Source organism: Amblyomma maculatum, chromosome 11 (assembly GCF_055883805.1).
Source record: "Amblyomma maculatum isolate TAMU_Amacu chromosome 11, ASM5588380v1, whole genome shotgun sequence".
Lineage (NCBI taxonomy): Eukaryota > Metazoa > Arthropoda > Arachnida > Ixodida > Ixodidae > Amblyomma > Amblyomma maculatum.
The window spans coordinates 84,384,638-84,398,305 of NC_139354.1; the positions used below are offsets into that span (position 1 = coordinate 84,384,638).

General features: G+C 42.2%; 1 protein-coding gene across 1 annotated transcript in view; it reads right to left on the reverse strand.

Annotated features, from left to right (window-relative positions):
* Nucleotides 1–13,668, reverse strand: part of LOC146174292 (neprilysin-1-like) — a 128,402-nt gene that overhangs the window by 17,347 nt on the left and 97,387 nt on the right. Inside the window, exons 14-18 of the mRNA XM_084584986.1 lie at nt 9,104–9,159; nt 8,638–8,689; nt 7,905–7,972; nt 6,191–6,321; nt 2,311–2,376 (exon numbers count right to left, since the gene is read on the reverse strand). Of these exons, the coding sequence (XP_084441112.1) occupies nt 2,311–2,376; nt 6,191–6,321; nt 7,905–7,972; nt 8,638–8,689; nt 9,104–9,159 (373 nt within the window). The remainder of the gene's footprint in view (nt 1–2,310; nt 2,377–6,190; nt 6,322–7,904; nt 7,973–8,637; nt 8,690–9,103; nt 9,160–13,668) is intronic.

Here is a 13,668-nt window from a genome sequence, read left to right on the forward strand (position 1 = left end):
CGCTTTTTTTCTCATGGTCATGATGATCAGCGCAGCTGAGAACGAAGCCTGTGAGCGATCTTTGTCCCAAGCAATTAGATACAACCATAACTTTGCTCAACACACGAAAGCGTAAGCGAAACCAAACTCAAAACTCATATCATGCTTCGACGGCCTATTTTGCGAAATGACACGACTACGGAAGTCCAGTTCTTCAGCTCGGCCTTGTGTCTTTCACCATGGTCCGTCTCCTTCGTTCTCGTGTTGCGCTCATGGTTTCATTCAACGAAATCACCTAGCACTAGGCCCTTTTCTGCATGCACGAAAATGAATTTGCGAGCCCCTAAAAATGTGAAGAGTGGGTCTGAAGGCCACTCGTAACGGTCGCTCCTGCTCGTTCGTTGCAGCGTCTTGCCTAGTTCATCGCTCACCAAACTGAATGAGCTGTCACATCATAGAAATGCTGTAAGTTATTGTTTCCTTCAGTCATACATCTGTCTACCATCCGGTTGATTTAAATTTTGTCGACTGAACTCACTAGACTAATCCGACGCTAAATAGCACCGAGGCCATCACAATACAACAACGGTACGCGGTAAAGAATTCGCAAAGCGATAAATAAAGGAAAGAAGTTTTTCTGGATTAAAAGTGTGATATTTGTTGATCAGCTGTCCTCAACAAAACGAGTCTCTAAGTTGACGAAGTGTGCTTTGCACTAATACACCATATACCCCGCTACGTAACTCTCTCAGATTGACGCCGTCATTTGCATCTGGATGACAGGCACAGGCCAGTTTTACACTGCAGGTGAAATTAGTGCCAGCAAGGAGTGTAACCGTAGTACCTAAATCTTGTTTTTTAGAGGAAAGACAAGTGCAACACTAAGAAACGCTATGGGCACAACCGTGCTAAAAGCGAATTCACCGCGTTTCTTAAAATCTTGCTTTGCTTTTCCAGTCCTTATTTGTTCCAAGCAAATCTCTAGCCCTTCTCGTCAAAAGAAAAAATAATATTGGTTTTGAATACCATCTAGCGGACGCAGCATATGATACATAGCGAAACATTAGAAGGGCAAAAACAGTAATTGACACAATAGAGAGCATAGAGGAAGTTTTTCGGCGTTGATCAAAGTGGAATAATAATGTATCATGGATATAATCTAATAAACAGTAGGAAAAAAATAACATATACGCATAGTATAGGCAGGAAGGCTGGTTTCCGTGACCAACTACAGCGATGCCCACTATCCAAACTTCGAGCTGTAGCGCGCGCCATCCCGTGACGGGTACCACGATTCCCTCTGTACTCGTTCTGCTTCTCTGACGGCGTTTCCTACGCTATATCACGTGGTTTTCTGAGGTGATTAAGGCATGTAGTATAAAGCACATATGTCGCCTGTTCGAATCCCTTCCCTAAATTTCGGTTGGGCTACATCTCAACCTGACTTCAAATTCATCAGCAGAAGCATACCGACTGGGAAGCGAAATGATATGCACCATTCAAAATGCTGCATAACGAACGATTGCGTAACATTTTTGCTACTTAATAGTGAAACCTGACGCCACGTGAAGGTCCATCAGAGGCCATAGTGTCCGGGCGCGGGGGGGGGGGGGGGGAGGGGAGGAGATAGAGGGGGGGTGCATGCCACGGCATAAGGGTATCTGTTCTAGATTCCATCGTCCCAATCGCCACTATAGCAGCAGCTGTTGCGACGCGATCTTTAAGAGTACCAATGATTGTCGGCAACTAAATCGCCATATATAGTTTTGAGTAAAGGTGCCAGAAAAGATTTCGCCCCAAAAGCAACCACACGCCTTTAGTGGGATCCGAACCAAGGTGGGCTAGTGAGAGAGTATACAGCAAGTAATTTTTAAAAATACCCTTTTTGAGCTCAAAGTACGGCTTTTACAGCCCCATAGGAGCTCTTTGTGATTCTTCGAGTCTGCTTCCAAGACAGTTCGGGAACCTATCATTTAAAACTAATTACTACAAAAGTGATTCCGCCGACAGCTCGCAGCCAATTAGGACAACACCTAACTGAGCGTTTGTAGGCTCCCTCTTTCCTCTGAAATCAATTGGACTAGCCCAAGTGAGGTGGGCATAATGAAGGAGGGTAACAACTTTGTTTCATTTTGCTTTTCTTGCACGTTGGCGTGGGCTGAATAGAAGGGGGAAAGAAAGCAGCATCCGTCCCAATCGCCGATATTTTTCGTGATGACGAAGCTATATTAAAGACTTCGGCCTTACTAAATTACTGACTGAATACCTATAGGTTATGATCGTTTTCTCGTTCTAAAAATCTAGCTTTATTTGTTTCCCTTAAGTACTCACCCTGAACGCCATTCGGAGTCCACCGTTGTCTGCAATGTTCTCGCCTAGAGTGTTGACACCATTCAGCTGCATGCAATGAAACACGACAGCACTCATTTATGACAAATATTTACGAACTAAAAGGCATGCTATATTATACAGCTAGCAATTATGCGGAGTAAGTAATATGAAGACATCAATAGGCGGAGAAATACAAGTAACACACAACTAAATTTCACTAAGACGTGTACATTTTGTACAAATGCCTTCATTCTTTAGTCGGTGAAATTTATGCTTAGAACACGCCTTTAAAAAAACTATAAACCCTTCTCATAAAATCCAAATATGGCAGTATTTATTTTAACACCAAGCAATTACCCCTGAGGCATAAAATATTTATCAAATATATAGACCATAATTTTAGCTCGTGAGGCTTTGTCCATGGTTTGTATTTATTGTGGCTGTGATTTGGGCGAGTTGGTACTGATTCATGGAGAAAACAGCGCGAGAAAACGAGACGAACGAAGAAACACACATCACTGTTGTGTGCTTCTTCGTTTGTCTCTTTTTTTCACGCTGTTTTCAATATGAATGGCTAGTTTTTGTATTGCCAGCACTTTAAACGTTTTGAAAGAGAAACCTTTGCTCTCGCACCTTCAGAATTGGAGGCTTCTACGTATGCTACATGAGGGTGGCGATACTGCTACATCAAATCCATTGAGCTGTTAACTTTAGATGGCTGCTGAACAAATGCTAAAAAAGTAAACGATGCCCGCTGCCAAAGTTACCACACTGCTGAGTGCCACCTATAGCTGAAGACCAACGAAATTGAATTGCTCTGGGCGCGTAGGCATGACTCCTTTATACAGCCACCAACACATGGCTTCCCACTCTACCCTTGTCGTCGCTGAGGTACTATTTGAACGGTGCTATTTCTTTCTCCAGCGACTTCTCTCTTCTCATCAGATGACCAAAGTAGCTTAGCTTTAACTTTACAATTTGACCCTCCAATGAGCAGTCAGGGTTTATGGTCGACAATACATCGACTGATTTGATCTTCTGGCCGTCCAAGTAACTCTCAAGAGTCTCCGCCAGCACCACAATTCAAACGCGTCAATTCTTCGGCGGTCAGCCTTCTTCACAGTCTAACTCTGGCATCCATACATCACAACTGGAAAGACCATAGAACGAGTTACGGATCTTGGTTGGCAGTGTAATGGCTCTGCTCTTTACTAGGCGGTCAAGGCTAACCATTGCTCTCTTTCCCAGAAACAGGCCTTATGAAAGCCTTGCCTAGTGGCAAAGGTAAATTTTTGCATGCCTCTAGTATGCACCAGCTGTATCTGCCGTTTTCTTTATATCGTTATTTGGTGGGACAACAGGAATTTTAAGCCAACGAACACATAGTGGGTGGAAAGCCTCTTTTGGATACTTCTGAATTAATAAGTAATAGCACGCACTGAGCCTTTGTGTTCGGCTGAAGTGGCATTTGGGCTTTTTTAGTTTGTTTTATTGTATGTATACTAACGTCGTAATCCTAGTCGCAACCCGCCCCACCTCTGCCGTAATTCCAAATTCACAGAAACAGTGGTGTTTAAAATGTCCCGAGGGCAAACAAAAATGTGAAAAATAAACATTTTTGTTTGCACATCGCGTCAAAAGACGAGAGGATTGATAACCCGTCTTTAAAACACTAAATATTCTCTTGTTAGCAAGAGTCATAAAGCAGCGTTTTGATGTTCGCTATTATCACTATTTGCATCGCATGTGGGCACCCCTACCAGAAAGAGCACAACCGTTAACTTTCTTTATCTTGGCCGCTTTAAAGCGCAGGCTGTACTAGTTAGGTTTCTTAAGGCCAACGTCCCATGCCAAGCCACTAACACAACAGTCTCCCAGCAACAACGTGGCATAGCGAGGGTGCTCGAGGGCCGCAATCGAGCGCTGTACTTTCGTTTCGGTATATATATATATATTTATATATATATTTATATATATATATATATATATATATATATATATATATATATATATATATATATATATATATATATATATATATATATATATATATATATATATATATATATAGTTATATATATATATATATATATATATATATATATATATATATATATATATATATATATATATATATATATATATATATATATATCTATATATATATATATATTTATATATATATATAGCCCTGTATCGTGGGCATCGAGGTTGGACCCCTTAGTAGAAGCATTTGTATAAACTTTGAAGGCTACTCGCTTTCCGCAGAATATTCAGGGTGGTGTCAAATACTTCTGCGGGTCACGCAGCCCTAAACTGCCAGTTAGATCAGAGCTTAGTGTAAGCAGGGGATTGGCACAGGGGATATCTTCTCTTCCAAACTAAGCCCCCTGGAGATCTTCCGTCGGCCATCACGACTGAGTTATTCATTGCAGAAGATTGGGAAGGATTTCAAATGATTCGTCGTTTTAAGCTGTTTTAAGCTTAAGCGTTTTACGCTGTTTTAAGCTTACTTTTTGTATATAGTGAAGGAGTGTATAAGCAATGTGATCCGGATAATAACAAAGTTTATTTTCCAGATTAGTACAGAATGTATTCACTAGATGGCGCTGGTTTCATTCCTAAAGATGGCGTTTCGAGTACATTTACAAGTATACAGTACAGAACTCATTACGTGATTGCTAAATCAGTTTATGCAACAACAATAAAAAGTAGATTTCTAGAGCTAACGCTGGAAAATCGATCGCAACCTCAGCGTCGGCTGATTCATTTTATTCACAACCGTCTTTTCGCCCTAAGATGGTGATCATTTAGGACCATATGCGAACAAAACTGATTCTTGCTTTCTGCACATTCATTTTTCTTTAGGTCCGTTTCGAATGACTTTGAACATGAATTCGGAGGCCCGCAATTTACGTTTTTTTTCTTGGTGTTGGCAATGACTCGGTGGTTTTGACATAATATACATTTCACCTGACGCGTGGGTGGCGAATGTTCTGGACTGCTGTGTTATGTATCGAGCGTTGTGACGCCGGTATCATCGTTGAAATTAGTAGACACACACTTGCATATGTTTGAGGCATGAGGAACGTACTCATTACTGAGACGGTGTACAGTGTTTTTATAGATAATGAGATATTAATCCCCAAAACGCTTAGGCTGAGCAGGATACCATTGGGGAAAGAACGGATAATTTAAATCCCAAAATTTAAAGTCAACCAAGGAAATATAAATCAAGCTGCGAAAGGCGACTAAAACGATCCGGAACAATGCGCGAGCTGTTGAGTGTGACTCCGGTAACTGAAGATAAGAACTAGCGCAACTCGCATTATAGGGAATGGAATAAAGCCCTTGTCAAGCCACAACAACAGTGAACAAAGAGTACAAAATCTTTACGGAATTGTCTAGATGGCTCTGCGCATTACAAGCACGGCGATATCGCCATATGCTGGGTGCCGGTAGTAGCAACAAATAAATATTACATTACTTCGCGGCAATGTTTTGACCATAACATTACACGAGTTCTATTTTTTTTTTTATAACTTCGATAAGTTACAAACTGGCTTTATTTTACGTTTAGCGAAGGATTTGGTTTTAGTGGTCATAACCTTTTTATTAGTTTAGAAACTTCTGTGAAGCCCTAAAAACGTAAATCTATGAATTTACACGTTCCACGTTTACATGTGACTCATGAAATTAAAAATGCACGCTAATGGATATCACCTGGCGAAGGGAGCCACACAAAATAGCACAAGGTTATATAGAGGAATCCAGACAAAAATACCTTCATGAAGTGAAGATAGCGTCCCTTCTTTTATGCTGCCCACCAGCAAGAAAAACAGAGGATACGGAATTGATCAGTCAACTGTTTTATTCTTACCGTCCTGTTTGCAAGGTAGCTGAATTCGGAGCTGTACTGGTCAACGAAGCACTTCGCTCTATCTTCAAACATTTCTCGCGTCCGAGTAGTCCACCAATTCCTTAGGCGGCCCTCTTCATCAAACTGGCTTCCTTTACCAAAAAAAAAAAAAAGAAAACCTCGCTGTGAGTATAGTTATGAAGACAATATCTATGAGTATTTCTTTGAAAGCCGAACAATATCCAGAGCCTGTTGGCTATTCTAAGCCTTGGCAGTTCTAAGCAAAGAAAATAAGTCGGGTAGCTTTCTGGATAAATTGTAATCAATTTTTCTATACTATGCTCCACAAACCAATATTTAAGATGTTGATTTATGCGCCCATATTTAGGCTAAAACGTGGGGAATGTTACTTTAGCAGGCTACACATTTTAATGTATAAAATATAGCTCTTTTGGATGGCATCTGTGCTTAATCGGCGCTCATAAAATATCAATGTGCTCCTTCAGCTTTGTTCAACTGTTAACTGCACCACCGTTCCGCACCGTGCATACGAGTAAGCGCGATATTGCCATTCCCATCACCTTTATCATTCGTCGAATGTTTTGAAATATGTTTCTCTAAATTAATTATATTTTTTATTTATTGTTGTTTTAACACATCTGAAACTGGAGTTTGTAGGTCGTGAGCACCCCAGCGTGGTCTCCAAGTGCCCTTCTAACGCGCTTGGTACCGAAGCCATGAAACGAAAACCGCCTTCGTGCCATATGCGTTTCTTGCTAGCCTTGCATGCATAGGGCTTGCGTTGGAAACTAAATGCGACAAATTTCTGTTAATTAAATACCTCCATTTTTATTTAGCTCAAAAATGCTTCTCGGTAATTCTGACTTGACTTGTGCCTTCCCAATTTTATAGTTTTACTTGAAGCTTTTCGAATTTTGACCAACACACGCAGGATGACTGCTACGAAGACTGCAAAACCGGTTTAAAGAGGAAAGGCCTCCTTATGGTATCGCGCTAAATACTTCAATGCTCCATCGCGCAAGCAGCCACGAAATCACGCGAAATGTCGGGTAATTCTAAACAGAAACGTAAATATCGATTGGCGCAGGGAGTATTGATACAAGTTGACGTATCTTATGACAAAGTGTAATAATAATGACGTCACCGTAAGTATTTACAATTGGCACCTGTTCGAACATTTTTTTTTTTTTTGTAAAGCTTACCGAGTCGTTTTATTCTATTGTGCGGCAAGTAAACCCACGGAAAGAAATAATCAAGGTACAAGAAGAACACGGACTGCACGAACAAGCAAAGATTGGTATTGGCCATAACATGTGGATCAGCATTTGACAGTGTCGTAACTCACTTTACTCTCTCCCTATTTGCTATTCGCGCAGTAAGCTTCTTGTGCCTAACATTTCAAATTACTGCATGGAATTCAAGGCAAGAGAAATTGCGAATCAAAGGTTATTACAGATGGAATATTTACTGATTTTATATGCCTAAAATTGATGCAGCCTGAAGCCATTTTTTCGCGAAAACTCAAGTTCCATGCTGAACATTGCTAGTCGAATTTTGGGGATTGACTGCAAACTGTGGAGATTAATATCCGATGACCTTCGTTACACGCAGTGCCTAAACGTTTCACAGAAAATGAAGTGCCGTGTCCTATATTCGTATCAGTGGCAGTAACTACGCGCATACATAAACATCTCTAATCAAGATAGGTTCCTACCTTGGTCGTCGAAACCGTGAATCATTTCGTGTCCAATTACAGAGCCGATGCCTCCGTAGTTCACGGAACTAATCAAAAGAAAGAGAATAGTAATTAAACATATCTGAAATTGGGCTTAGAGTTTTTATGTCATTTCCGTCAGCGAAGGAGTGGCATCCGCTTCATCTGAATATCGCGCGCTTTGCTGTTTCATCCCCAGGCCCATTCTGAACACCGGTTAACATGATCACTAGATGAAGTTTGAAGCTATGCAAAGTCCATTTGGTCAGCGAAGGAATGTTATAGCTTTATGACGAAGACCTTTATAACACTTGAGACAGTCTTTGATGTAACCTTTGAGTATATTCAGCAAGCCTTCTGTTTATTATTCATAGATAAAGCGCTTCTGAGAAGTTTTTACTCATATATCCAGCATTATCAATATTCACTGCTTGTAAAAAAATTATTTATTTTTATCAACAACCCCGGAAATATGTTTTATGTGCATTTTTGTATAGCTATTTTGAAACGTTTCCACCTCCACTTCTTCTTACATGTCTAAATTGAGCGTGTCAGTGTATAGCGTCCTAGTGGTGCTCAAGCAAGTAATGCACTGTGTGTTTCATACATTGCTATAAACGTTCACCAATGATTCCCCAAAGGAAACGTTTGCTCCATATATTTGAGACTGTGAAAACGGATATTAGAACGCATACATGTCCACCTAATGTTTTAAAGGTATCCGTGCACTTACTCTGGTAGCCCTCGCCTATAGAAGGCGTCTCGAAGTATTCCAGCTGGAAAATCTAGAAAACAGGATATGAAGTGTTATTGCTTTATATCCCTTAGATGCGTCTAGTGCGTCCTTTATTTGAGAAGCTGCGTTTGGCGGCCAAAATAATATTTATTTTTACATCTTGTAGAATTGTGGCTAGGCTTTACGAGGATATTTTCCGCGGTTTTATTGCATCATTACTTAATGCTTGCTGCCAAACTAATGTAAGGGAAATGTTTTCTAGTTTGAAGAATGTTATGATAAATAGCCATTACGTTATATGCTAAAATTTAACCTGTAGACTCTAAACGAATGATGAGCTTCTTGTTGTCATATCAATTATTATATTATAATAATCTTCATTTTAATTATGCTGATGGTATAGATACACATATTGTAAGCATCACCTTTGTTGCTGCATGAAAAAAATTGCAAACATATTCACCCATTTCGTTGTCTCCAGGGCTGTAAAACGCATTTACTATTGTCGGTGCTGGCCACCTGCACATTCCAATTGAATAAAGGTGCGTTTGCATTACAGAGATCCTTCACACATGGTAGATACAAACTATAACCTGTAGGTCTCGGTTTGATAGAATAAACATCAAAGCACTTGTCTTCAAACGTGCAATTATTATTCATTTTATCCTTCACGCTTATTTTGAAACGTTCATAAATCCAGCACACAAAGTTGAAGAGCAAATCAGCACCGGTCCAATATTCACACCAGCGCAGTAACCTAAGCTCCAAGAACGAAGCATATGTGTGTCTGCGTTCGAAGCGTCATAATACTGGGAGATTTCTTCCAATTTATAGATTTAGATTTTGGAAATCAGGAGAGATAATTAGATGGCGCCTTTTCAAGTGTGTTACTCAGCAAGGTGGACATGAATTTCATTGCAGATGTAATGATAAACCTTTATGTATTGCTCAGCGTAGCATTCTTGTCAGACGCATGGCAACATCTCCTACATAATCAAATAAATAAAGAGTGTCTGTATTTTTAACTGAGCAGTCCTGCAAACGAAGCCATTCTATAATAATTAATGTGTGAAAGCAAGTCAGAAAACCTTCAGGTGTGTATTTTGACCTTACATATTCCCAGCCGCATTGAGAGATCTGAAAATTTAGAAGCGGGGCTTTCATGTGATGCTGACCACCTCTATTAATGACGTAAAATATTTTCCTTCTAATTGGAAGCATAAAAAGCTGAATACTTACTTTTACTTTAATATTTGTCTAATCATCAAGCTCTACAGCGTACTAGTGTCCCAAAAATAAACACAGCACACTAACGAAAAAATTCTTTTTCGCACGGCACCCTGTAAGCGCATACGCGTGTGTATAGCTTGGGTGCATGTGGGTCACCCGGACGTTCATCTGGGGATTCTTAGTTTTCTCCTTATAAGCAACCCAGACGTATCACAGTACGTAATCCACAGGTACGTGCTCTGTTTTTTGGGGGGGGCACTGTTATAAAAATTTCCGACGGAAGTAGGACCCATCTGGTCAGACCGCATCCAAGTATCCGTGACAATTTCTTAAGTCCTAGTCTCTAAACAGTAGAAGCAAATTCAGTATTTCCTAAAACAATGTACTGTGCAGCATGGTCAACTCATTGCCAATGCCTCAACTTCCAACTACTGCTGGCAAATATTTCCTTCGATATTGTTACTTTTATCGAGAAAACTGCGAAGTATTCGGAGCTACTTAATACTGTATGCTTTATACCCTTGTCATGCGGGCACTTTCGATCGCGATCGCCTCTACCGGGTCGAGCTGTCGAGCTGTCGTTGCCACCCTCGTTCACAGAAGCAATAAAATATAACTAAAAGGAACATCACTCAGAAAAAAACCTACATACTAATAAAATACCAATTTTGTATTTAAATTTGGGACTTGAATTGTAAAGCTACTTTCAAATTCTCGAAACCTCATGCGCATTTTGGCAGTGGTAAACAGGTGGGTTCGAACAGGCTTCCCAGTTCCCACATGTGCTAGTCGCCTGGTGTCTTGCCTGCGTGATCAAGAACACTTATCTTTTTTTTTTCTTTATTGGTGATCGCTCTAGGTGGGACGGCACAACAATAGAAAAAGTTCTAAAGGACACTGTGGACCGCTAAAGTGCGAAGAGGCGAAAGCCATTATAGCGCAGTGGATCGTAGCCCTCCACTACGGCACCCCTATCTCCGTCTCTTTCACTCCCACCTTCCTTCCTTCCTTTACGACGGGGTACATGTGGCCGCGGAGCATTGTGACAGATACTGTGCCTTTTCAAATCTCTACATTAGTTTCAAACTTCGCTGATGCCTGCAGTACCACGGCCGCTCAATGGAGGCGCCTCCATTGAGCGGCCGTGGCAGTACTAACGCCTCCTAGACATCTGCGTCTGCTTCTGTGTGCTGTTTGGTGCGGCGTTCCAGTTAGCGGCAAATGAAAGGTGCCGCACGGACGCCTAGATCGGACGCCCGGTGGGGTCAACTTCGTATAGACCAACACCGTGTTTACAAACAAAGGGGACGCTCGCGGCGCCAGAGCCGACTGGGGGTGAAAAATAGGGTTAGCGTCCATAGGAATACATGGAACAGAAATATTCCAGAGCAGTTTTCTCAATTCACGGGATACCTGTGATGTCGTTATTCGATACAAAGCAACTATGAACATCCTAGAACAGATCATCAAAATACGAAATCTCATTAGGGAGACAAAGTATTTTTAAAACACCGCAAAACATGTCGGGGTGCGAGTTGGGAGGGCGACCCGTAGAAATACATGTAAACACAACTTACCAGAGCATTTCTCTCATTTCGCAGAGCATCAGAAGTGGTGGCCGGTCGTTAAACGTTGACCAGCCCTTTGAAGAAGTGTGTGGTAAAGTATGGTGCGTCATTACGGAGGCAGTCTACTTTTAAAACTCCCCGAATAACCTGTGTTATGAATCCAGACACCGCCAAAAGGCAAGCTGGGTGTAGCGAATCGCGTTCTGATATGCTGCCGCATAGGGTAAATAAGCTTGATAATACTGTCGCTCGTGTGATACGTGCTAGACAGAATTACACTTAAAAAGCAGTTGTCAAACGCCATACGACAATATGAACCGAACGAGATTCGCGCATTGCAGCAGACGACAGCGTAGCTGGCGATACCCACCGCGGCCGCCTTCAACTCCGGAGCGTCTGCTAGCGACAGCTGGTAGTGCATGGTCGTCTGCAACTGTGCGCGGCAACGTTTATAGAAGTATATCTATAAACGTTGGTGCGCGGTCCGTTTGTCGCGCTGTGAACGGTCCTGCAAGTCGCCAGACTTACATTACATGCAAGAGAATGTAGTGTGTCATGCAACATGACGTCGGGGCGTCGTACAAGACGCTCACCAAAAAATGAGAAGGGTTCAACGCTGCTGAACCGAGCAAAATGTTGCGGTTAGTTGTGTTTACATATATTTCTATGGGTCGCCCTCTCAACTCGCACCCCAATACGTTTCGCGTTGTTTAAAAAATACTTCGCCTCAGTAATGAGGTTTCACACTTCCACAATCTATTCCAGGGCGTTCATGGTTGCTCTGTACCGAATAACGACATCACATATGACCCATGAAATTAGAAAACGGCTTTGGAATATTTCGCTTCCATGTATTCCTATGGGCGCTAAGCCTATTTTTCACCCCCAGTCGGACCACGCTGGCGATAGAAGCGCCACCGCTTCGTGCTTACGTCACAGATCGGTGTTGGTCTATATGCTTCTGGGTAACCCACATCGTCCGCGTACATGCTGAATTCCAAGTTTTCCACTTTCCTCAGTTCTGCTTGGCGCCAAGGAAAACATAAACAGTAGAGAAGCCTGGGAACTGCTACTGCGGAGCGAGTCCCCCGCCAACCAGCAGCAAGCTGTCCGCCTGGCGGCTGAAGCCGCGAAGAAACACTGTCACTTCGCCTGTCTTTAGTCGCGGAGGCCCCGGCCTCCGTCCCTTAGGCCTGCGTGCCGGGGGCGGGGAGTAGAGGGCCCCCTACATCGGTGGAAAAATAAAGTTCGTAACAACAACAACATTGGTCAATATGCATGCATTGTCTGGTGTCGTCATGACCTGCAGTAATAGTACATCACGCGCCTCTTGTCGAAAACCACCAGCATTTCATTGAGACGCATCAATGTTCCCCGGCGTTCTATAATACGTTTACAGAAAAAGAAAGGTGCAGTATCTGCCACTCGCAGAGCCCCGCTATCATCCTCCCGATAGCAAAGAGGAATTATAAAGAGCGTTTCTCGATCCAGGGCATGGCGCAGTTAGTGAAGTGCTGGGCTGGGGACCGAAGAGTGGAGGTTCGATTTCCGAGCAAGACAATGATAATTAATATTTTACTCTCGCTCGCAGAAGCGTTACACCTATGCTGACAACCGTCTGTCGACAACGATAAGGCATTAAAGGCTTTCTCCTTAAAAGTGCACATGTAGCTAAATTATTAGGGGTTCCCTTAGATGCCCATTAAAAGCAGAATAGCGAAAGCCTACCCTTCCACTCCTATCATTTGCCTCTCATTGTCTGCCTCTTATCGGCATTCGTTGCAGTGCTACATATAATTTTAATTGGGTTGCAGGAACGGAAGGCGCAGTATCTGTCACACTTTCTCCGGTAAGTGTGAGGTTGGACAGCAAACGATCGGTCCTGTCACGTGGCGTTCCTTGGTGCCCGTTCAAGAGTTCCAGATGGCAGGAACCCTAGACAAGAACTAATCCTGCGGAATAAGATCTCGCGCACGGATTTCGCGCACAACTGTCGCCCATGAGATTTCGTTCCGTGACACTAAACAGATATTCCCCTTAAAATTCGCTGATATTGCACAGTTAGAGTACAGAAACGAGTCACGCGACTGAGCACGGACATGGCAGTGCTACCTCCGGCTATCGCAGGGTTTAGGCCATCACTGCAATGACCATGTGAATTATGCAGCCGAAGTCATTATTCAGCTTTTTTCTGTTCATAATTTGAAGTATCCCAATGATGTCAATCAAG